A 25,007-nucleotide genomic window follows, 5' to 3' on the forward strand; every position below is an offset into this window, starting at 1 on the left:
TCAAGCATTAATTGCCTAGCAGAACAAATAAGTTATTTTTGTTGCTTTGCTAAAGAGATTTGTCTTTCATTAATCTTTTGCACTGAGGCAGTCAATTTATTTGAAATGAATAATTTCACACTGTTGGCTAGTTTCAACTGTTCGCTGCATTTCAAGTGCACGTTTTCCATCTTTTAGCTCACATGGCATTATGCCATAATAAAGAACCAAACATAAGATTATACAATACTGGTACTCAAGAAAATTTACATCCCAATCTGGACATAAGAATGTGCACTTTAAGCCAAATTATGCATTTTAGTATGGTTCACGAAATTCCAATGCTCTTGAAGTATCCTCTGATGTCTTGTTTCTTTTGTGACACAGTGCAAGATCTTTTAATGTTTTACACGTATGAACATACGGGCTTCCTGCGTCATCATAGCTGCGCAAGAGCAGTGGCGCCTGTTATCTGGCACTTTCTGGCAACTGCTGAAACGAATCAGTTTCTAACAGGTCACGGGAAAATATTGCTGATGGTGATTTGAAAAGCATTACTTTCAAAGTAAATTTCCTTTTACACAAGATGAAGTATATGTGAGAATGTATGATGAATTTCTTAAATCACAGAGCGTTTGACTCTCAATTAAAAAGCAACTCTTTGAGGACGACCATCTAGAAGAATTTTGAGCCCAGAAGATCAGACATTTACATCGTTATTAAAAATTTTACTGGCACATTTGTGTGATATATCTTAAAGTGTAACATGCGCAAAAAAGATCAACATTATATGTGGAAGCTTAGCTTCTCTTGCAGCTTATTAATCTTTGTGACCACAATTATATGTGAAAGCTTTGCTTTTCTTGTAGCAACACTATGTATATTAATTTGAGCCATTAACTTTTCTTGTTTGTGTGTTCACACTACTTAAGAGTGATATTGCCATTGGCTGACTACATCACGTGTCCAATACTGTCGTCAGCCGGCTATATCACGTGACATGAGCTGTGACTGGCTTACAAAAGTGTGACACAATATCGATTTCAGTGCTTTGGAAAGTAACATGCGGCGTTTGGTGGAATTCGAATTTATACCTTCATAACACGAAAATATGCAGCGTACATGTTGGCCCACATCAAAGATCTTTCCAAAACGTGTTTTTTCACCCTGTGTTTAATTTTCTAAAGTGCCGGGAAATTCTACGGCGGCGTGTAAAACCATAAACATTCAAAAGATTGATAAGTTTTACAGTGCCGAGGAAAAGTGTACTGTCACGTAACATGGGAAAAGTGTACTTTCATCTGGGAGAAAGTGTATTTTCAACCGGGAAATCCGGGAAAAATCCAGGAATTTTTTTCGTTGTCCATGTATACACCCTGTGCACGTCACATGACTATACAGAGCTAGCAGCAGCATGCTTCAATTGTCCAACACTACCAGTCGCATTGCAAACAGTGACATGGACGCGTCACAAGAAGAGCAAAGAGGTGTTGTTTGTTTTCTGACAGTGGAAGGAGTAGGAGGAATGGACATTCATCGATGAATGTCACAAGTGTACAGCGAACACTGCATATCCCTTGCAAGGTCAAGGCATGGCACAAGCGCTTCAGTGAAGGACGGGAGTCGTTAACCAATGATGCACAGTCTGGAGCACCACACTGCATTACCTATGACATCGTCCAGCTGGTGGATGCACTCATTAGCCAGGACTGCCGAGTGACAGTGAAAGCCATAGCCGCCATTGTCGGATTGAGCATCGGAAGTGTTCACACCATCATGAAGGAACAACTGCACATGTGCAAAGTGTGTCCCAATGGGTGCCCCACAGTCTTCAACCACACTAGGAAGCATGTCGAATGGCCCATTGTCTTGCTCATCTAGTGCAATATTCAAGAAAGCAAATCTAGTAATATCTTTCGATCTTGAATTAAAGTGATAAGAAAGGCAACAGAATAATGGCAACACCTGGAAAGTATAATACATTAGCTGTAAGCTACACAGTTATTGTCTAGAGAAACACATGAGATTGAGGAAGCAATGGAGAGGTAAACATAAAACTGAGGCAGATAAAACTGTTAATACATAATTCATTTCCTATTGCTCATTATATTTCTACTCTCAAGCAGTTTTATTTGGTTTACTTTATTGCCTCTGTACTGATAGTGTATGATTTAATTGCAGTTCATTCACTGTACTTGTCGCTTTCCCTGAGATATTTATATAATTTTAATACTAAATTCTTCTATACATATGTATACATCCTGCTTGGTATTTTACAGAAAAAATTTGTTCTTCCAAACATGGATGATCTGGTAATACCACCCATGACTACTACTTTACCTTACCAGGAGCCACAATCCAGAAATAAGCCTCAGTAAAAGGTATGTAATTTATAATCGACCTAATATTCTGTCAGCCATCACATCTTGGTAGAATGTTGTCCAGATTTAAACCAGAATGCTGAGTATTATACAAGTTTCATTGTGTTACAGCTAGCCAGTCATTTGCTGAGCTATTATCTGTTAATTATTAGAAAAATATATAAATAGATGGTAACAGCTATTCTTTACTGTTTACTGTGTAATTCTCAGTACATATAAACAGTATTCAAATAATGGAGTAGGAATGAGAGCAGATTTATTGTAATTAAACGCTATATCCAAACTAAGGTGTGTATTTTCCAAAGATAGCAATGGTCCATTTTCAAATTAAATCTGCTGCACAGCTGATGTATTCAGTTGTTGTGAAGCACTAATTTGATTTTCTTTAGTCTCTGACACCTTCTTGGTAATATTTTTGTTTGTTGCATTGAAGTTGAAATACTTGTTGTTTGCCCAAGAAAAAATGTGTGTGATACCACAAACTAGATTGTACTCAGGTTATCGCTCATGAATAACTGAAAGTACAGTAGCAGAATTACTCATACAAACTGCAAAGTTATAAAAACACACATTAACGAAGCACTGTCCAATAATTAATGATAGTTCTAACTGGTCACTAAACGAAGTAATCAGGTGGGGCACAAAACACTGTCCATATTTACATAAAATGTCATGGTTCACATTGTGTACTGTCTTCTAGTAAAGTTTCAGAGTAAAGTGCACTAAAATATCTATCTTAGTTCACTAATTAATTAAAGTCATAACTCTGAAGAATAACTCATTTGCGTGACAAGGATAGATCGAACCCCCTGCCAACCATGACATAGTTCAGTGGAAATATCTATTAATTTGACTTACAGAAATCAATTGGAAGTTTTTGGACATGCATATTATTGATTTTTCACAAGTGCAAGTACATACATTTCCACAAACAAACTATGCATAGCTGTAGTGTGAGCAAATATTGGGAGCTTATGTGCTACACACTTATTAGCTTGAGCAGGACAGGGCATAGACCGACTATGAGTGATGCCTGACTATTTAAAAACTAGAATATGAACAAATATTTTTTTCAGAAATTATACAGTAATTTTAAAACTGGGTAGGTAAAATTTTGTTATTGTGGTGAGCTATAACAAAGAATAGGAAATTTTCACAAAAACGATGATGCAAAAAATAATGCTAAATAAGCTATTTTTAGCAAAATAATGCAAAAGTGAGTGATTTTTATAAGATATCAGAAATTTTGTAATTTTATCCTGTAGAAATGCTATAAATCTGGTTATGGCAGTCAATTAATATTTCTAAATGATAATTATTGAATGTTAAAACTTGACTTTGACCTCTAATCTCCTCAAGAGTGAGATTTGTCTGTACCTTAAACTGACAGTTCTTTTCCTGCATAATGAACTTCGACATGACTGTGAAAATAGCTCTGAAATTATCAAATTTTGACAAAAAGTCACCACATTTGGCAAAATAAGTCACCAAATTTGTCAAAACTAACACTGACTCTGGCAAAAAAAAAGACACCAAATTTGACAAAAAATACACAAAATTTGGCAAAAAATATGTGATTTTGGCCATGTAAGCTTTTGGAGTCAGCTGCTCCTTCTTCTGACAGAATGGCTGAATGGGAAGGAAGAGGGGTGAAGGAAAAGCACTGTTTTTAAGATATTTAGGTGTGTGTCACATACTTACAAAACACGTAACAGTATGATGATTAGCATAATTTCTGGGGAAAAAATTATTAATCAACAACAGTGGCAGTCATAACATATGGAATATTTCCAACTTGATATGCCATATAGCGCTGGAGAATTAGGCCTATTTATTCACAGCAGAACAGAAAAAAAGAGGAGGTGGAGGAGAAGAAAAAGATCATATTAGGACCTCTGTGAGTTTTTCTTATTTTTTGAGTATATTATTATTTCATTTCTGCACAGCATGCTGCATCACTGGAAAATGCTCTTCTCTTCATGAGGAAAACAACTCTGCTGCTTAGAGGAGCAACAATAATATTTTATGTCTATCCCAAACTCTTATTTTAAAAACAGTGGTGGCAGATATTCTCTCTCTAATATACCAGGATCCTATATCCTATTCATACCATATTAAAGGAAATTAATTCTTGTTGTGTCGGAGCCAGCACTGACACAAACAAGGAAGGAGTAAAGTTGTGATGGCTTGTGGCAGGAATCCAAAACCATCTGTACAAAACACTTTCCAACTAAAAGAAAACTATATTTCTATCAAAGGAAGGAACAATAATTAACTTGATTGCTATGCATCTTCTGCCTCGTACATGCAATTAAATTATTACATTTACAGTCTACTACTACTCTCAGAATGCAGGCTAACTAACATCTCCCTATTTCTCAGTACTGATGCTCTCAAAGTTTGCAACCAAACTGGGCCAACTAGTGATCGGTGGCTGGTTAAATCAGCTTTGACAAGGGGCACTGAACTCTTGTCTTTCTGGAGGTGTGGTGCTGCCCGCAGTTTCTATTGGCACGTGGGTTAATGCCTTCTTGATGCTGTTTCGCGGCACTGTGCTGGTCAGTGTGCAGTCGATGCTTTAGGATTGCACATTTGTTCTACCGTGTATTTCATGTTTTGTGATTTCACTATATAAGATGCATCAGTTCTGTTACCCTGTATTGGTGTTACAAAATTCTGTTGAATATTTACAATTTCAGTAAACAGAATGTAAAATGCAATTGTCGTGAACAAATAAGTAATATTTTTGAAATTGTCCAAAAGCAAAAACAATGATTCTACAAAACCTGGTGCCTGTAGATGTAGAATCAAATAAAAACTGGTTGGGAATTGATATTTTGGTCAGTATCTCTCTCACAAATAACTGTGAAGTTAAAGAGGTCCTGGGCAGATAAACATCAGAAACAATTATGTTAAATTTGAGGTGCAAATAGGAATGAATAAAGCCTTAGGAATATCGAGGATGGAATGTAACAATATTATGAGAAGGAAAGTTGCTACTCACCATTTAGTGAAGATGCTGAGTCACACCTAAGCACAACAAAAAGATTTTTACACTTAAAGCTTTCGACCAATGGCCTTTGTCAACAATACACACACACACACACACACACACACACACACACACACACACACACAAATGCAACTCACACACACGAGTGCAGCCTCAGGCAACTGAAACCACACTGCGAGCAGCAGCACCAGTGCATGATGTGAGTGGCAACTGGGTGGGGGAAGGAGGAGACTGGGGCAGGAAGGGGAATGGATAGTATGGTGGGGATGGTGGACAGTGAAATGCTGCAGGTTGGACAGCGGGCAGGGGAGTGGGAGGGAGGGGGGGGGGCGGTAGAAGTAGTGGAAAAGGAGACACATAGAGAGAAATAAATAAATTTTAAAAAAATAGAAGAAAGACTGAGTGTGGTGGTCGAATGACGGCTGTGTAGTGCTGGAATTGGAGCAGGGAAGGCGCTGGATGGGTGAGGACAGTGACTAACGAAGGGTGAGGCCTGGAGGGTTACGGGAACATAGGATGTTTGCAAGGAAAGTTCCCCCCTGCACAATTCAGAAAAGCTGTTGTTGGTGGGAAGGATCCATATGGCACAGGCTGTGAAGCAATCATTGAAATGAAGGATAACATATTTGTCAGTGTGTTCAGTGACAGGGTGGTCCACATGTTTCCTGGCCACAGTCTGTCGGGGGCCATTCATGCGGACAGGCAGATTATTGGTTGTCATGCCTACATAGAATCCAGCACAGTTGTTGCAGCTTAGCTTGTAGACCACATGACTGGTTTCACAGCTAGCCCTTCCTTTGGTGGGATAGGTGATGTTAGTGACCGGACTGGAGTTGGTGGTGTCGGGAGGATATATGGAACAGGTCTTGCATCTAGGTCTATTACAGGGGTATGAGCCAAGAGGCAAAGGACTGGGGGCAGGGATTGTGTAAGGGTGGATGAGTATATTGAGTAGGTTTTTGTGGATGGTGGAATACCACTGTGGGAGGGGTGGGAAGGATAGTGGGCAGGACTTTTTCATTTCAGGGCATGACGAGAGGAGAATGTAATTCAGTTGCTCCAGTCCTGGGTTCTACTGAGTTATGAGGGGAATGCTCCTCTGAGGCTGGATGGTGGAGCTTGGGAGGTGGTGGGAGACTGGAAAGATGAGGCATGGGAGATTTGTTTTTGTACAAGGTTGGGAGGATAATTATGGTTAATGAAGACTTCATTGCAATCCTTGGTATATTTCAAGAGGGACTGCTCATCACTGCAGATGCAATTACTACAGGTGGCTAGGCTGTACGGAAGGGACTTCTTGGTATGGAATGGGTGGCAGCTGTCGAAGTGGAGGTATTGCTGGTGGTTAGTAGGGTTAACATGGACGGAGGTACTGATGTAGCCATCTACAAGGTGGAGGTGATCATCTAGGAAGATGGGTTGTTGGGTGGAGTGGGACCTGGTGAAGAAAATGAGGGAGAAGTTGTTGATGTTCTGGAGGAATGTGGATAGGGTGTCCTTCCCTTCGATCCAGATAGCAAAGATGTCATCAGTGAATCGGACACAGGTGAGGGGTTTAGGATTCTGTGTGTTTAGGAAGGATGCCTCTAGATGGCCCATGAATAGGTTGGCATAGGATGGTGCCATGCGGGTGTTCAGAGCCATACCCCAGATTTGCTTGTTGGGAATGCTTTCAAAGGAGAAGTAATTGTGGGTGAGTTTATAGTTGGTCATGGCAACTAGGAAGGAAGTTGTTGGTTTGGAATCTGTCGGATACTGGGAAAGGTAGTGTTTAATAGCATTAAGGCCATAGTCATTAGGAATGTTAGTGTACAGGGATGTGGCATCAATAGTGACGAGCAGAGCACTGTGTGGTAAAGGGACAGGAACTATGGAGAGTCGGTGGAGGTAATGGTTGGTATCTTTTATATAGGAGGGTAGGTTCCGCATAATATGTTGAAGGTGTTGGTCTGCGAGAGCAGAGATTCTCTCAGTGTGGGCACAGTAACCAGCTACAATGGGGTGTCCTGGGTGGTTAGGTTTATGGACTTTAGGAAACATGTAGAAGGTAGGAGTGCGGGGAGTGGTAGGGGTGAGTAGAGATATGGACTCCAGGGAGAGGTTCTGGGTTGGGCCTAAGGATTTGAGTAGTGACTGGAGATCCTGATGGATTACTGGAATGGGGTCACTGTGGCAAGGTTTGTAGGTGGAAGTATGTGACAGCTGATGGAGTCCTTCCACCAGATTATAATGTCGGGATCAGTTTTTAGATGGTGGACTGCAGTTCTTTCTGCAGATGTAAGGTTAGTCTGCATGTTGAGGAATTTGGGGAATGATGGTGAGGCAAGGTTTGATGTTAAGAAACTCTGGAAAGTTAACAGGGGGTAGTTTGGGAGTGGTGGGGGTGAATCACCGTTGGATGGAGGAGAGAAATGAGTTAGGCAATGTTCAGTATTGGTGTCTGATTGAGTCGCCACTCCCATCATGCACTGATCCTGCTGCTCGCAGTGTGGTTTCAGTTGCCTGAGACTGCAGTCATGTGTGTAAGTTGTGTGTGTGTGTGTGTGTGTGTGTGTGTGTGTGTGTGTGTGTGTGTATGTGTGTGTGTTGTTGTTGTTGTTGACAAAGGCCATTGGCTGAAAGCTTTAAGTGTGAAAATCTTTTTGTTGTGCCTGTCTGCGACTTAGTATATTCTCTATATGGTGAGTGGCAACTTTCCTTCTCACAATATTGTTACATTTCATCCTGGGATTTCCGTTGTTTGACTTTGCCTGACAGCTTTTCTTCGATCCTAACCCAGTGCTGTTCTCCTTTGTTATTATTTTCATTTGCATCACTATACTCAATGCTCATCCTCTTTCTCTTCTTTCCTATGTTTCTCTTGTCACCTTGCAAACAGCACTGCTCACTCTGCTTATGAGTCACACTGTATCAACCGTCACAGCCGCACACAACAGACACCTACAAGACCATTCTGATTGTTGGTGCAGCATAATATGTGCTACATTACTCCCATCAATATAATTAATCCTATACTTTTAAACTGATCACTCTCTTGCATCATTTCACATACTTTTACGTGTTTACTCTTTGCATCCATTTCATCCCTTTCGTATATTTTCACACGTATTTTGGTGTATTTTTGCAAAAAAAAAAAAAGGCTGCCACCCCTCCTTCCACAATTCAGATTCTGCCAATCCTTAGCCCTCACCAACATATTCCTGCAAAACCATATCAACCAAGCCCAAACCTCCTTGCAGTACCTTTTCTCCATCCGCAAGATTCTCCTGCTACCAGTCCAAAATTCCTGGAACCCATAATACACATTGAAAATCCTGCCCTGCAAGAACATGAGCAACATGCATGACGCCACCTCAAAAAGCTTTCCATCTTGCTCACTTCCTACTCCCGCCTTGGAGTGCTACTGTCCACCACCTCAACCCCTCCCATGCCCCCTCATAGCGGACTAACCCTGTCTTGCAGACCTACTACATATACCCCACTCTCCAAAACTCCCTCCCACCGCCACACAGAATCCAGAACCTAAACAGACCCACAACACAGTCATAAACCTTTCTTCCGGAAGCCTTAGCCCCACAGAAATATCAGTCCTTTCCAAAGGCCTCACCTTTTGCCCCACTCCTAAATTCAATCATGCAGGACTTGTTAAAGACCTTCTCTCCTTCTCCCGGTCCCTACAGTGGAAACACTTTTTCGCCACCAACCCTACCAATCAGAATCAACCAAAGACCAATATTGAACCTTGCCTAACTCAGTTCACTCCTCCATTCAACCATGTTCTGCCCCCACCGCCCCCAAAACACCCCCTGTTAACTTTCCAGAGTATCTTAACATCAAACCTGGCCTCACCATCATTCCCCAAATCCCTCAACATGCAGACTAACCTTACATCTGCAGAAAGAACTGCAGTCCAGCATCTAAAAACTGACCCTGACATTATAATCTTACCTGTCAGCAAAGGCTCCACCTTGGTGTTATGAACTGCAAGGATTACCTGGTGGAAGGACTCCATCAGTTGTCACATGCTTCCACCTACAAACCTTGCCACAGTGACCCCATTCCAGTAATCCACCAGGATCTCCAGTCACTACTCAAATCCTTAGGCCCATCCCAGAACCTCTCCCTGGAGTCCATCTCTCTACTCACCCCTACCACTCCCCGCACTCCTACCTTCTACATGCTTCCTAAAGTCCATAAACCTAACCACCCAGGACACCCCATTGTAGCTGGTTACTGTGCCCACACCGAGAGAATCTCTGCTCTCGTAGACCAACAGCTTCAACATATTTCACAGAACCTGCCCCCTATATAAAAGATACCAACGATTTCCTCCACCGACTCTCCACAGTTCCTGTCCCTTTACCGCATGGTGCCTTGCTCATCACTGTTGATGCCAGCTCCCTGTACACTAACATTCCTAATGCCCATGGCCTTACCGCTATTGAACACTACCTTTCCCAATGTTCGATGGATTCCAAACCAACAACCTCCTTCCTAGTCACCATGACCAACTATATACTCTCCCTCAATTACTTCCCCTTTGAAGGTATTACCTACAAGCATATCTGGGGTATGGCTATGAACACCCGCATGGCACCATCCTATGCCAACCTATTCATGGGCCGTCTAGAGGAATCCTTCCTAAACACACATAATCCTAAACCCCTCACCTGGGTCCAAGTCACTGATGACATCTTCGCTATCTGATTCAAAGCTAAGGACATCCTGTGCACATTCCTCCAGAACCTCAACAACTTCTCCCCCATTTGCTTCACCTGTTCCTACTCAAGCCAACAAGTTATCATCCTAGATTTTGAATCTACCATCTGTACCTCCATCCATATCAAACCTATTAACTCAAAGCAATACCTCCACTTCGACAGCTGCCACCCATTCCATACCAAGAAGTCCCTTCCGTACAGTCTTGCCACCTGTGGTCATCGCATCTGCAATGACGAACAGTCCCTCTCGAAGTATACTGAGGGTCTCAATGGAACCTTCACTGACCTTAATTATCCTCCCAACCTTATACAAAAACAAATGTTTCCAGTCACCCACTACCTCACAAAGCCCCACTGTCCAGCCACAGAGGAGTATTCCCCTCATTAGTCAGAACCACCCAGGACTGGAACAACTGAATTATATTCTCCACCAGGGTTTCAATTACCTGTCATCGTGCCCTGAAATGAGAAATGCCCTCCCCATTATCCTTCCCACCCCTCCCACAGTGGTATTCCGCCGTCCACCAAAGCTACACAATACACTTGTCCATCCTTATACCTCATGGCTCATACCCCTGTAATAGACCTAGATGCAAGACCTGTCCCATACATCCTCCCAATACCACCTACTCCATTCCGGACTCTAACATCACCTATCCCATCAAAGACAGGGTTACCTGTGAAACCAATCATGTAGTCTACAAGCTAAGCTGCAAACAGTGTGCTGGACTCTATGTGGGCATGACAACCAATAATCTGTCTGTCCACATGAATGGCCACCGACAGACTGTGGCCAGGAAACAGGTGGTCCACCCTGTTGCTGAACATGCTGCCAAACATTATATCCCTCATTTCAAGGACTGCTTCACAGCCTGTGCAATATGTATCCTTCCCACCAATACCAGCTTTTCTTAATTGTGCATGTGGGAACTTTCCCTGCAATGCTTCCTATGGATTCCCATAACCTTTGTGGACTCAACCTTCATTAGTCACTGTCCTCACCCATCCAGCCCCTTCCTTGCTCCCATTCCAGCACTAACCAGCCATCATTCCACTGCCACACTCAGTTTTTTTTTTATATTTTTAAATTTATTTATTTCTCTCTATATGTCTCCCCCACCCCCACCCTCCCCACTTCTCCCCTGTCCCCATTCAACCTGCAGCACTTCACTGTCCACTATCCCCACCATACTACCCCTTCCCCTCCCCGCCCTTGCCTGAGGCTGCAGTCGTGTGTGTGTGTGTGTGTGTGTGTGTGTGTATTGTTGACAAAGGCCATTGGCCAAAAGCTTTAAGTGTGAAAATCTTTTTGTTGTGCCTATCATTGACTCAGCATCTCCGCTATATGGTGAATAGCAACTTTCCTTCTCATAATATTGTTACGCCTTAGGAACATACTTTTCCTCCTCTGAACTGGATAAGCTGAATTAGTTTCTACATGGAAAGATCTGTAAGGGAAGAATGGGTATCAGCCTGTAAGAATATATGTTTCTTCAAATTTCTGAATCACAAATCCAACATCCAACAGAAGAGACAGAAAGGAATAGAAAAATATGTTAGTGGTTAGAATGTTATACTTCAGTTACCTGCCTTTTCCACTCTTCACAGTTTCTGAAGCTGAAACTTGTGTACAAATACTAAATCTTTGTAGCCATATTTCAGTTACTTTTGTGGTCTTCAGTCCAAAGACACCTGTCTACCCTGTACATGCTTCTTCATCTCTGCATTATTGTTGTAACTTACATCCATGTGAAACATCTTGCTGTATTTGAGTCTTGGTATAACCCCCTCCCCCTCCTCCTCCCTGTCCCTCCCCCCACCTTTCCCCTCATTACATTGTATTCATAGTTACTCCTTACAATTATGAGGTTAAGAAAATTGTCTACATGTTGTACAGTGGTGACTACCTCAAGTGGTAGATGTGCTTTGTCAGTGCTCCATGATCTGTATTGCTTTTAGTGTGTTAAGGTGAAGCTACAGTGTTTATCTTTGGAACAATATTATAGAAAGTGTCATTATGCCATTTAAGTACAACATCTGTACATTTCACATCTTTGTTTGTGTATATAAGTTGCTTTGTGTATGGACAAGACTTCATCTGTTAGATAAACTCACACCTAAATTTTAGAGTCTTGTACTTTACACACTTACTAAATGTGCTGTTCATGTCATTTTCTCCATAGTGTTACACTGGTTATATCAAAACTTGTATTGTGAATTTTCCAACATTTTTGAGCTCCACTCACAATTAATACAATATCTTCAATTGCAAACTACTCTTATGTTTTCTGTAGATTTTATTTAGATGTTGTTCCTCCTAGTTTTAGTAGATATGTATCCGAATAAAAAAATATTAGTGGTAATTTTTGGATGCTTATAAGTGTCATAGATAATGAATTCTATGGTAGATTTCCAGATGTGAACTACATTTGTGTAGTCGACAAATTTTGCCACTAGTATCATGTTTTGAAAATCATTTCCTCATAACTGCAGTGTAGATACATGTTGTGGTGGTGGTGGTGGTGGTGGTGGTGGTGGTGATATGATTTGATGCAGCTCTTCGTACTGATATATCCTCTTCAACCATCATCATCTTGGCAAAACAACTACAACCTACATCCATTTCAACCTGTTTACTGTAGTGCGGCCTTGGACTTCCTGTACAATTTTTACCTCCTATACTTCCTTCAATTAACAAATAAATGATTTCTTGATGCCTTAGTTAAGTTGAGGCACACATTTCTTTTTTCTCCAATTCAGAGTAGTACGTCTTCATTAATTATCTGATCTACCCATCTAATCTTCAGCACCATATTTCAAATCCTGCTATTCTTGTCTGAAATGTTAAATAGTCCACATTTCACTTTCATACAAGGTTGCACCCCTGACGAATATCTTCGGAAAGAGACTTCATAATGTTTAAATTTATATGCACTGTTAGTAAATTTCTCTGTCTGAAAAATGCTTCTCTTGCTGTTGCTACACTTTCTTCTAAATCCTCCTTACTTTGGGCATCGCCGTTTATTTTTCTGTGGAAATAACAAAACTCATATACTACTTTTAGTATCTTATTTCCTAATGTAATTCCCTCACCATCATTTTTAACTTCACTAAAGTCTATAACTGTTGTTTTAATTTGGTTGATATTCATCTTGTAACCTCTTTTTGAGATACTAGCCTTTCCGTTCAACTGATCTTGCAAGTCTGTTGCTGTTACTGACAAAATTTACAATGTCATCAACAAACCTGAAGTTTTTATTTCTTTCTCCTGAACTTCAAGCCTTATTTCTAAATTAGTTTCATATAGTGGTAGCTTAATGTAGAGATTGAATTATATGGCCAGGAGGATACATCCCTTTCTCACCCCCTTCTCAAACACTGCTTCCCTTTCATGTCCTTCGACTCATAACTGCAGTCTGGTTTTTGTACAAGTTGTAGATAACCATTCACTCTCTCATTTTTATTCCTGATTTTCAAAGAAAGTATTCCAGTCAATATTGTCAAATCTTTCTCTGAATTCACAAATATTGTAAACATAAGTTTGCCTTCTTTCAGTTTATCTTTTAAGATATGGCGGTTCTGTAACTTTCCTACAAGTCTGATCTTGCCTTTCTTTGGAATTCAGATTATTACATTATTGTTGTTGAAGAGTGAGGGTAGTGTTTTATATCTTGCATTCCAGGCGGAGTAGTTTTGTTATGGTATTTTGTCCCTAGGATCTTTCTCATTCTGGGGGAATGTTGTCAACTCCAGGTATTTTATTTTGATTTATGCCTTTCTGTGATATGACAAATTCTTCTCACAGCTTCATGTCTCCCATCTTATCATTATCTACACCTTCTTCCATTTATATAATATAGTCTTTAAGTTTGAACAGTGGAAACTCCAGGTAGGAATATCAACAATTTAGGAAAATATAGATAAAGGAGTTTTGCTATTTGGGGAGCAAAATAACCGATGATGGTCGAAGTAAAGTGGATATAAAATGTAGACTGGCAATGGCAAGGAAAGCGTTTCTGAAGAAGAGAAATTTGTTAACATCGAGTATAGATTTAAGTGTCAGGAAGTCATTTCTGAAAGTATTTGTGTGGAGTGTAGCCATGTATGGAAGTGAAACATGGACGATAAATAGTTTGGACAAGAAGAGAATAGAAGCTTTCGAAATGTGGTGCTACATAAGAATGCTGAAGATTAGATGGGTAGACCACATAACTAATGAGGAAGTATTGAATAGGATTGGGAGAAGAGAAGTTTGTGGCACAACTTGACCAGAAGAAGGGATCGGTTGGTAGGACATGTTCTGAGGCATCAAGGGATCACCAATTTTAGTATTGGAGGGCAGCGTGGAGGGTAAAAATCGTAGAGGGAGACCAAGAGATGAATACACTAAGCAGATTCAGAAGGATGTGGGTTGCAGTAGGTACTGGGAGATGAAGAGGCTTGCACAGGATAGAGTAGCATGGAGAGCTGCATCAAACCAGTCTCAGGACTGAAGACCACAACAACAACAACATACCATAAAGATGACATATTAAGTTGCAGATAGGCACAATTAAAAGACACGTACATGAAGATTTTGGCCACAGCCTTCATCAGCAAAAGAGTAACACTCACCATTCTTACACTCAAGCAATCACACGTCACACACACATGACTGCCAACTTTGGCACCACAGGCCAGAGGCTTTCTGGCCACACTGCTGGAGTTGGTGGTCATGGATGTGTGAGGTGTGCTTACTTGTGAATGGTGTGTGTTTCTCTTTTGCTGATGAAGGCTGTTGGCAAAAGCTTCATGTAAGTATCTGTTAATAGTGCCTGTCTTCAATTTAATGTGGCATCTTTACAGTAAGTAACAATCTATATTTCCCTGAATTATTGTCTTCAAGTTCATTTCTGTGGTATAGCCCTTGTAAATACTCTTTCCATCTTTCAGCCTTGCCTTCTTTGCTTAGTGCTAGCTTGTCAACTGAGCTTTTGATATTCACACAGCTGCTTCTCTTTTCTCCAAATGCCTCTCTCTGTTTTCCTATAGGTGCCATCTAGCTCTCCCAAGGTCACATGTTTCTATAGCTTCGAATTTCTGCTCTAGCTGTTCCTGCTTTGCCATTATTCAGGCATCATGTTGGGTTGAGGAAGACCTGGTGAAGCAGATGGGAGAGAAGGTGTTAAGGTTGTGAAGGAATTCCTAATATTTTTGCTCTCTGTCTCTCTGTATTTTTGCTCTAGCTTGAAAAATAATTACTCTGAAAGCTAGCAAGATTTCTTTCTTTTTTATGTGCCTGTAGACAACTCAACACTTTTGCTTTTTAGTGAATGGTATCCTTTAATCCAAAAAGTATTTACCTTCTACTAGCACTTTCGTACAACAGGTTATCTATTATAGAAAACTTATTATATGTATGCTCTTGTGTTTGATTCCGCCAGCTATGGTTGCTTTGTATTGCTTGTACTGATTTGAAGAGTTTTTATTGTTACTGACCTGCAATTATGCCTCTTGAGATCTCTTACTCTTTCTTCTTTGAGCATCCTCGTACTATTAATGGGCATGATGAATTTTTGTTAAATAAAATACATGACACTGCAGTTGATTTTCAATATCTTCATGCTCTTTGACACACAGTTTTCCCTTTTTATGATCAGATTTGTAACCAGCAGGAGCCACAATATTTGATACTTATCAGTAAACTACACCTGTTATCATAAAACTTCACTTGTGGCAGAGCAACATATTACATTACACAACTGTGACATAGTAACTGCATAGTAACTGTAGATATGAATAGAAAATGTGAACTACCTGAATATTACATTATGAAGCATAAATTTTGTATGAATTCGCAGCTAGGGCATGGCTGTCATAGATATATACTTTCTGACTGTTGGATGCTGGCTGATGACCACACACCATAACTGTACAGCCATGGCTGCGTCACAAAGATCGTTATATTCGGAATACCAGTCATGACCTGCGTAATAAAACAATGATTATGTTTGGACTAGGTAGCACAGACTAGCTAAGGATATGTGTATGACACCTATTTACACACACACACACACACACACACACACACACACACACACACACACACACACACAATACAGGAATCACAAAATGGCAAAGTACAAGATTATTACATGTTAACATTTGTGATGAAGTCACAATAGGCAGTGATGTAACTTTGTTTAACTAATAACTGTATAATTAGAAAATGGCACAGTTGTCAGTGCTGTTTTATAGGAGAGCACGTCACTATGACGGGGGATTCCAAAAGTTCCCAAAAAATTATTGAGAAAATTTCTAATTGCAAAAATTGACAAACCATCAAGTTATTTTAGTAAAAGTATGCATTTTTGGAAATAGAAAAATGTAGGTTACAAAACTATTTTTGAAATAATTACCCTTTAAGATTGGAACATTTTAGAAAATGAAAATTTTGAATATTAGTAGCTTTTTGAAGTATGAAGTTTTTGGAAAAGTAAAATACTTGTTGAAAAAAGAAGAGTCAGTTTCCAATTGAGTTGTACCAATCATGAATCAAATTACTTTTAGCTTATTGAAAATTTATCATTTCCAAGCTTTACATGCATAGTAAATCATGGAAATTTCCTCAGATAAAATATTTATAGGTGACTGACAATGTTGCCATCAGTAATCATGAAATACATACTGAATAATGAAGTTTTATGAAATATGTCATGGATAACAAATTGATTATTTTGTTTAACTATTGTGAACATACTATTAACAAAAAGAGATTAGAAAGTAGGGCAATATTGGCATGAGTAGTAGTTTTAGAGCAAGTATGATGGTGCCCCTGCCCCAATGAACCATGGACCTATTTACAATTTGTACAGAAATCATACGGCAGAAGTAAGAGTCATGGGGCATGAAAGGGAAGCAGTGGTTGAGAAGGGGGTGAGACAGGGTTGTAGCCTAACCGCTGTGTTATTCAGTCTCTACATTGAGCAAGCAATAAACGAAACAAAAGAAGAATTTGGAGTGGGAATTAAAGTTCAGGAAGAAGAAATAAAAATTTGATGTTTGCTTATGACACTATAGTTCTGCCAGAGACTGCAAAGGGCTTGAAGAGCAGTTGAACGGAATAGACAGTGTCTCACAAGTAGGTTATAAGACGAGCCTCAACAAAAGCAAAGCAAGGATAATGGAATGTATTCGAATTAAATCAGGTGTTGCTAAGGGAATTAGATTAGGAGATGACACACTAAAAGTTGTAGAGGAGTTTTGCAATTTGGGCAGAAAAATAACTGATGATGGCCAAAGTAGAGAGGATATAAAATGTAGACTGGCAATTGCAAGAAAAGCATTTCTGAAGAAGAGAATTTTGTCAACATCGAATAGAGATTTAAGTGTTAGGAAGTCTTTTGTTAAGGTATTTGTCTGGAGTGTAGCCATGTATGGAAGTGAAACATGGACAATAAACAGTTAAGACAAAAAAAGAGAATAGAAACTATCAAAATGCAGTGCTATGGAAGAACATTGAAGATGAGGTGGATCAGTCGTGTAACTAATGAGGAGTTATTGAATAGAAATGGGGAGAGAAGAAATTTGCAGCACAACTTGACCAAAAGAAGGGAATGGTTGATAGTGTGTATTCTGAGATATCAAATAATCACCAGTTTAGTAATTGAGGGAAGCGTGGGAGGCAAAAATTGTAGAGGGAAACTAAGAGATGAATACCGTAAGCAGTTTCAGCAGGATGTTGGTTGCAGTAGTTACTGGGAGATGAAGAGGCTCGCACAGGCTAGAGTAGCATGGAGAGCTGCATCAAACGCCTTCAGATTGAAGCCTGAGAGTAAAGTGAGCAATACTATGCCTCTTCTCGTGAGCAGTGTGCCACAGCCCAATAACTAACATTTTGAAATATTTGCACATATTGTGTAGAGTTCATTTTCTTCACCTGTGGTTATAATTCATGACTTCTGTGACAGAAATTACTAATTTATGCTGAGTGAGAACTTATTACAGGAACACAGTGATTATTAACTCCTATGAACAATGACTGGTTAGCAGGACAGTGTTAATAGGCTTACTAATTATTTTTGTGCACTATCTGAATTGTTTCGAGTTCCTTAAATGTGTATCAGGACAATGATTCTATGAACTGATACGTTAAATTTTTGCCACATGTGAATTGTTTTGAACCACTGAACTGTGTTATGTGATTACTGCACTGAGATATTTAACAATCAGTGATCTAGTGATTAGGTGATTGATGCACCCATGAACCACCTGGCAAAATACCTGAAATGCATTCTCAGTCAATATATGAGGAACTGTGAACATCATATTTGCAACTTCACCATCTTTGTACATCACCTTAGTCATTTGTGATGCTAGGATATAGATGTTATGGTTGCTTTTGATATTGTCTCCCCTCCTTACAGGAGTTCCATTTTCTGGTTGCTTGGAACTTATTGCAGAAAAGTTTGGCAGTTGTTTCACAGAAGTTTTTAAGCATGTTCTAACATCAAATTATTTCCTTTCAGTGAAAACTATTATGAGCAACCCATGTCATGGTGATGGGTAGTCCGTTATTAACTGTTGTGGAACACTTTGAAGTGAAGGCACTAGAATCTGCCAAGTTGAAACCCATGTGATTTATATTGATACGTGGAAGACACATTTTGTATTGTGGCCACATGGAGTGGAAAAGCTTCAAGGGATCCTGGAACATTTAAACTCTATTCATTGTAATATATAAGCTTGGAAAAGATGGCCACCTAACTTTCCTTGATATGTTACTTATGAGAAGACCAGACTTATTCTTGGGTCACAGTATATATAAAAAAAACTTGCACAGTGACCTCTATCTCTATGCCTCAAGCCAACACCATGTGTCACAAAGAAATTCAATGCTTAATACTGGTTCACTGAGTTTGAAGACTTTCAGACAAGGAGAGCCTCGCCAGAGAATTACAACACCTACAACTGGTGTTCTGAAGGAATGGATACTCAGAGCATCAAATTGAGCAGGAGATACAGCCAAAATCAAAAATGCCTGAAAAAGAAGTTGAAAATGACGCCAAGAATGAGAAGCAAAAAATCCCTTATCAGTCTTATGCTGGCCCAGTATCCATAAAGGTCAGTAGTCTCCTAAAGAAACATGGTATCCAGTGCATTTTGCTCCCTTCATATAAGATAAAAAGCATTCTTTGTAACATGAAAGATGACCACTAGGTCTCCAAAAGCTGTGGGTCTATCACATTCCATGCGTATGTGGCATACCTTATGTTGGACAGACTACCAGACTAGTCGAGCGGAGATGCAAGGAACATCAGCGACACACCCTCCATCAAAAGAACCGAGCAGATCATTTGTCACTGAGCACCATCTCAGATATAATATGATGAGGCCAGCATCGTGGTACAAATGCCAAGTTTCTGGGACAGCAAAATTAAGAAGTCTATCAAAATAAAGATGTCAGAAAAAACCTAATAAACAGGGTTGGGGTTTTCAGTTTAAGTAATACTTGGAATCTGGCACTCAGTTTATTAAAATCTCACTGATATCGCATCCATTAGAGTTTGAAATGATCAGGGAATTTGTATTTCATGGTGTATCAATGAGTGCTCTGTAAAACAAAAGAGTATCAAAGGGTACAGTGGACACTGGATATCAAACTTGGCTATAAATAGCGGTGTGAGACCAGCAATAGCTCACAGTCCGTTTGGAGTCCAGGCAGTGAGTATACATAATATCAAAACTTACAGCATCTAAAGAAAATGGCTGGATCGGTTGTAGAAATATTGTGCAGAAAATGGAAACAACAACTCAGCTGAAAACCTGGAAGCTTACTATTAAACAGTCATGCAAAGAAAACCTGAGAGATCACAAGAAAGCTGTTATTCAAAATCCACCCTCACTTTAGGTGTGTCAGTGCTTCTTTGACTCCATTCACAAAATTTGTTAAATATTGTTGTACCGGCTATTTTACAGAAATTTATTGATGTCTTCAGACACAATTAGCATTGACACTTAAGTTCAATAGCTGTTTTCTACTGCTTGCAGATCTGTTCAGGAGTGTGGATTATTTTATGTAAAAATAAAAAATATTTTATAAATTCAGTGTGTTACCAGTTACATATGCTATGTTATCACAAATACATATGCACCATTCAAAAAGCCGATTAAGGACATAATAATGATACATGCTGCATAATAAGTACAGGTAACATCCACAGCAGCCATAAGCATGTGTGTATCAACAGAATAGATATTACTGTGGAGTTCAACATCATCTTACATTACCAAACTGTGGGTACCACCACTCTAACAGTTTCAGAATAGGCCGAAGGAAAGTATTCATGGGTGAAAGGTGTGCAGTGTGACAACACATTTTGACTTCAAGGTACCACTGAGGTTTTTGCAGTATGACTACACATTTTGACTTTGAAGTACCAGTGAATGTTGGAAAACTCTTTTTGGCAAAGTGCATAACTCCATTAATGTCTTAAACAAATGACTGCACACATCTTGTGTAGAGTGGTGTCACACAACTATATGTTAATAGGAGAACATTTTAGATCCTTATAAATCACAGAATTACATATGGACATTGCAGAAGGATTATTTCATGACAAATAACATGCTAAACTTCTTCAAATCATGGTATGAATGTGACTGAATATGTGTAGGCGATTTGGGAATGTAGACTTCACAGAAATTCACTAAGACCTGCACTGACAAGTGCTGCCACTGCAACTGCTCTTGTAGAACATAAAATGCTTACTCGTCTACTTGGGAGTTCATATGCTGGAGAGAAGACTCTCAAAAGTAAGTAATTGTTCAGACTTGTATTGCCATCACTCCATATATATGGATCTATGAGAAAACTTTTGATTGCAGTCTTAGGTGAGTGTCTGGATATGTGTGATAACATAGTGTAGATATTTCAACCCTGCATCTTCATTTTATGACATAATAAGCTGCAAGATTCCTTTTTTTTATTTGTTTGTGATTCATAGATGTATCAGTTTCTGGCCATTAATATCTTGGTGTTGGTACTTGTGTATGTAGGTAGAGCAAGAGGAATTTGGAAATGAGCACTTCACAACATGGACCTGTGGATGGTTGTGTTGCATACTGTTAAAAACAGCTTTTGAAAGCTTAGTTCCTGTTGTGGTCTACAGAAGGAGCAGCGTCTGATTTATATTGAAGTGTGGAAGGGGTTTTTTCCATTAAATATAATACCACTGTGCTGCCATTGCTATTCTCTTTTAGATATTTGTGTTAATATGTGTTTTCAGCAGGCCGTATTACTTGTAATGTATGCTGTGAAATGGTCGCTCAGATAGTTATATGCCTGAATGAAATTGCTATTTGTGCTGTCAGAATTTTGTTGTTATTTCAGTATGAATAATGCTGATAAACCAACAGTGTGTACCTTGTCATTCACGTCATTAACTTCAGTTTTCAAATGCTATGTTACCAACAACTAATCCATTCTGTCATCTGCTTTGTGCCAATACAGAGCTTCAGGTAGTACTGGCAGTTACTCTGAACTTTGAAAATGGATTTTTGAATGTAGGAAGGACAATAGCACCAGTTTCTGCAGCACGAACAAAAAATTGTAGTCATTTGTTTTTAAATTGCCCAAGCAGGACAATCATAATTTACATTGTGATCTGCCACATTATTTAGAAATATGGTATTAAACTTTTCTAATTAGTATGTTGTTTAAGTGCAGGTAAGATATTTCAGAGAATCATCAGCTTTACATACCCAGGAATTAAATCTCACTGGCAAACAATGTAAAACATGTGGCAGATAACAGATAATAATTGTTAAAAATTGAAAACTTGAGAGTAAAAGCTAGTAACTTTAATGTCTGAATGCTAAAGTATAGGGACCCTTGTTAAAACTGAGCAGTTCATTGTTATATTTTTATACAATAATATTTGCGATGTTTGATAAACGAACATTATAAATTATGAATTGTAGGCTCGAAGTGGATAAAACAGATTTATATAGATGCTTTCAGGATGGAAGCAGTGGTAATTTTAAGTTCCATGTTTATAATGGTACTTAAGGCCATAAACTTATTTTTAATGTATTGTTGTTGAAAGCCTGAAGAGGCACAGACTGTTTTAATTTAGAATTTTCCTAGAATTACATTATAAACAAAAGCAAACGAAAAAAGTGGTGCTTATTTGCATTCAGCAATTGTAATGGTTACTGTTATGTCAGTAAATATTGCTAAATATCATAAACATACTTGTATGTGTCAGTGAATTACACTTTAGTTACTATCTCTCCCTGATTTCAGAGGTGCATTTCTTCAAACATTTCTTTCGCATCTCATTTTTTAAATGTTGTAATTAACATTCTGTATGCTATGGACCAAAGTGTTTTTTGTTACACTTAATAAATAAGGGTAACAGTTTGCTAGATCTTATGCAGTGACTGATGTCAAGGACATAATATCATAGCAGTTTGCATAATACATGACATGTGATAATTAAATAAGATATCATATACTTGTCATGAATGTGATATGAGACTGTGCAGGTTGATCCATTGAGTATTAATGAATGGGAAGTATTCATTTTCTAGCAGCAATTCGTTTTCCACTGCTTGTCTTGATTGTACTTAGAGATTAATGTATATTTTGAATATGTTTCCTGTTTGGGAAACTAATAAATAAATTGTTTGTTGTATGCAGTGTAGATTAAAATTTTTGGAAGTTTGTTGTTACTGTACATAGTTTATCTTATTGGTGTTTGAAATGTTATATTTTCTGAAAGTTGTTTTTATATAATTTTTGTGTTCTTGTTAGAGTTCTCATATTGTGCTCAAATAAGTGTTTCACTTTTAGTTTTGATTGTTGCACCAGTACTTATTTCCTTTCTCAAGTTGCTCTGTTAGCATGTTTGAACTGGTATGTCTAACTTTATGCTTGCAAATACAAGTCCAGCCTTTTTCATGTGTTTTAGTGTTTCTTATTACTCTGTCAATATTTCATGTACTTGCATTCATGTGTTGCTAAAATATAATTGTATGTTTGTTACTGACCAACAAGCAAGGAAAATTTACATCATGTAATAATGTTTAGAAACTTTTAATAACAAGAAATCTAAAGGAATTATACAATATTTATTCATACTCACCATTAATTGTCTTTTATCATGAAAAATTATTACATTCCTAAAACATGTTGATAAATTATCATTTCCAAAAAATGAACTTAATCTATTATCCTGTTAGTTCTTTTTGCTCAAGTTGACATAAAAATAATGTATTGATGGACCTAGAAAATGATTTGCTTGTTGGTTATCTCTCTCTCTTGCCTTCACTATTGAACATGTATCTCAGTTTCTGTTGGAAGCACTGTTTACATGGTTGTATGAGTGTTGTGGCCTGATTTTTGTAATGAGTAGCAAAGTGAATAAGAATAGGCATCAAAACTGAAGTATATTTCAGACAGTTCATCGAATGAACCAGCATTTCAGAAATACAATATCTTAATTATGTATTTATTGACTGTCCCTCTGTGCTTCAAAACTATTAAGTTCCCAAGAGATTCTTTTAGAAACTTAGGCACATTTTATTATAAATTTGGCTTAGTGATGCTTTATTTCTCAGTATTCATTTGTATGTTACATTACAGTCTTCTTTATGTGGATTTTATGTCCAGTGACATCTTAAATTCCTTATTGTGAGAAGCAGAACACATCAAGTGAAATAACCTTTCTGTAAATATATTGCAATTTATGGGTGTAGTCCCGTATCTCAAGGAAAACTATTGATTTCAGCTAGAACTCACATTGACTCTGTTACAGAGAAAATTGTCTTTCAATATAGTTAATATATTGTTTTCCTTTTTTTTGCTAGTCAGATGAATGGATGATAATATTTGTTGTTAAAATTGATTTGTAATGTTTAGTAATAATAACAACAATTGTATATCTGCATTTAGGTAACAAGCAGTTTTATGTGCAATTTCAGATGTGCTGTTCTCTATAGCTCTATTTTTCAGATTTACTTGTGATAAGAAAACCAAAAACAATTTTTAAAGAATATTTGTTAGATTCTGCATGATTCTGTGCTGATTATGTATTTATGATAAGAAAAATGTATTATTTGTATTTTTCTGCTATAAAAAATGAGTGTTCTCAATAAAATCTGAGTTATCTGTGATGTATAACTTTTGCTTGTCTCTTATCCATTTACCCTGCTTCTCTTCTACACTTCTTGTATGATTTTTGGTTTTCTTTTTTAGTTTGTGTGACTACTTGATATTGTCAGTTAAATCTTTTGTGTGAGAGTGTTTATTGGCAGTCTCTTTTGTTAATTTTCCTCTTTCAAGATCTGCTGTGATTAGTGGTTCAAACTTCCCTTTCCATTCTCTAATTTGAGCGTACTTCTAGTGTTGTTCTAATTCCATTAACGTTATAAGAACATATATCTGGTTGCAAAACCATAGTTCATTGTCAAAAGGAAAACACTGAAGAAAAAAAGACAGAAACCATTAAATATATATAGTCAACACTTTTGTGTCCCAGCCACTTAAAAATTGTCTTGGCAATGAGAGATTTCTGATAGTGAAAGAAGACATACTCAGCCTTTTTTACACTTTTATTACAATTTGCTGGTTGATAACAATTTCATTAATAATGAAAGGAAATGTACACTTTTCCTGGCAGAAAAGAAACTAACTGCTTTTTCAGAGATTATGCAGTTTTGCTAACAATTGGCTGTGACCTGAAACAGCAAGAGGTACTCTGACAAACTTAGTCATATTACAGTCAGGGCACTACATTTATGTTCAGTTGCCAAAATGTTAAAAAAGATGAATGAAGAACACAACATTGTTGACAGAGATGTGGTGAACATTAGGTCAGAGCAATAAATTATAGATTCACAACAAGCCATACAAATAATGTCTGTTGAAGT

General features: G+C 38.3%; 1 protein-coding gene across 4 annotated transcripts in view; it reads left to right on the top strand.

The window, feature by feature from the left end:
• LOC126416283 (testis-expressed protein 2) overlaps positions 1 to 24,258 on the top strand; it is a 301,194-nt gene extending 276,936 nt beyond the window's left edge. For all 4 annotated transcript variants that reach the window (XM_050083929.1, XM_050083932.1, XM_050083930.1 and 1 more), the window contains 2 exons: positions 2,259 to 2,360; positions 21,132 to 24,258. In XM_050083929.1, the coding sequence (XP_049939886.1) occupies positions 2,259 to 2,357 (99 nt within the window). In that variant the 3' untranslated portion in view covers positions 2,358 to 2,360; positions 21,132 to 24,258. The remainder of the gene's footprint in view (positions 1 to 2,258; positions 2,361 to 21,131) is intronic.
• Positions 24,259 to 25,007: the final 749 nt, after the last annotated feature.

The sequence above is a fragment of the Schistocerca serialis genome, chromosome 8, assembly GCF_023864345.2.
Source record: "Schistocerca serialis cubense isolate TAMUIC-IGC-003099 chromosome 8, iqSchSeri2.2, whole genome shotgun sequence".
Taxonomy (NCBI): domain Eukaryota; kingdom Metazoa; phylum Arthropoda; class Insecta; order Orthoptera; family Acrididae; genus Schistocerca; species Schistocerca serialis.